Here is a 1,396-nt window from a genome sequence, read left to right as displayed (position 1 = left end):
TGTCACCTTCCCCACCTCCCCCCGTAGCTCACCTTCGTGGATTTCTTGGCGTACGACGTGCTGGACCAGCACCGCATGTTCGTCCCCGAGTGTCCCGAGTTTCAGGGCAACCTGGGCCGGTTCCTGCAGCGCTTTGAGGTGACCGGGGGGGGACACCCCGGGGTCACCGGCCACGTTCCCGACACCTCGGTGTCCCCGTCCCCAACACCCCACTATCCCCATCCCCAACGCACTGGTGTCTCTCTCCCCGTCCCTGAGGAGGGGGGGACACCCCGGGGTCACCGGCCACGTTCCCGACACCTCGGTGTCCCCGTCCCCAACACCCCACTATCCCCATCCCCAACGCACTGGTGTCTCTCTCCCCGTCCCCAATACCCCGCTGTTCCAGGTCACAGCCACATCGCTCAGGTGTCCCCTGTCCCCATCCCTAACACCCTGGTGTCCCCATCCCTCAAAGCCCGGTGTCCCCATCCCCAACACCCTGGTATCCCTGTCCCCAACGCCCTCATGGCCCTGTCCCCCTCCACACCTCTGACTCCCTGATGTCCCCATCCCTGACACCCCAGTGTCCCTGTCCCCATTCCCATCCCTCACACCCCAATGTCCCCATCTCCGTCGCCATCCAAGATATGCCGATGTCCCCGGCTCCATCCCCGGTGTCCCTGTCCCCATCTCTGACACCTCAGTGTCCCCATCCCTGGTGCCCCGGTGTCCCTGGCCCCATGCCGGATACCCTGCTGTCCCCATTCCCCACACCCTGCTGTCCCCATCCCTGTCCCCAACACCCTGATGTCCTCGTCCCCATCCCTAACACCCCAGTGTCCCCATCTCCATTGCCATCCAAGACACCCCAATGTCCCTGTCCCCATCGCTGGCACCCTGGTGTCCCCATCCCTGTCCCCTATACCCTGGTGTCCCCTTCCCTGCCCCCATCCCGGTCCTTCAGTGTCCCTATCCCCATCCATGACACCCCGATGTCCCCTTCCCCATCCCCAACACTCCGGTGTCCCCATCCCTATCCTGGACATCTTGATGTCCCTGTCCCCATCACTGACACCCCGGTGTCCCCATCCATATCCCCAACACCCCACTGTCCCTGATCCCACCCTGGACACCCTGGTGTCCCCATCCTGGAGACCCTGGTGGCCCTGGCCCCATCCTCGTCAGACCAATGTCCCCAGCCCGGTCCCCGACACCCTGGTGTCCCTGTGCCTGATCCCGACACCCCAGCGTCCCCATCCCTGTCGCCATCCCTCATGCCCCAGTGTCCCTATCCCTCTCACCCCAGTGTCTCCATCCCTGTCACCCTGGTGTCCCCATCCCTGTCCTTATCCCTGTCTCCCCAGTGTCCCCATCCCCGACACCCCAGTGTCCCCATCCCCGTCCCCATCCCCGT

General features: G+C 64.8%; 1 protein-coding gene across 1 annotated transcript in view; it reads left to right on the top strand.

Annotated features, from left to right (window-relative positions):
* Positions 1 to 189, top strand: part of AMPD2 (adenosine monophosphate deaminase 2) — a gene marked incomplete at both ends in the record, with an annotated part of 7,400 nt that extends 7,211 nt beyond the window's left edge. Inside the window, one exon of the mRNA XM_009892976.1 lies at positions 28 to 189. Within this exon, the coding sequence (XP_009891278.1) occupies positions 28 to 189 (162 nt within the window). The remainder of the gene's footprint in view (positions 1 to 27) is intronic.
* Between the last annotated feature and the right edge of the window lie 1,207 nt (positions 190 to 1,396).

The sequence above is a fragment of the Charadrius vociferus genome, unplaced genomic scaffold, assembly GCF_000708025.1.
Source record: "Charadrius vociferus isolate BGI_N301 unplaced genomic scaffold, ASM70802v2 scaffold2609, whole genome shotgun sequence".
Classification (NCBI taxonomy): domain Eukaryota; kingdom Metazoa; phylum Chordata; class Aves; order Charadriiformes; family Charadriidae; genus Charadrius; species Charadrius vociferus.
The sequence above is the reverse complement of the archived record's forward strand: the minus strand, read 5'-3'. Positions and strand labels throughout refer to the sequence as shown.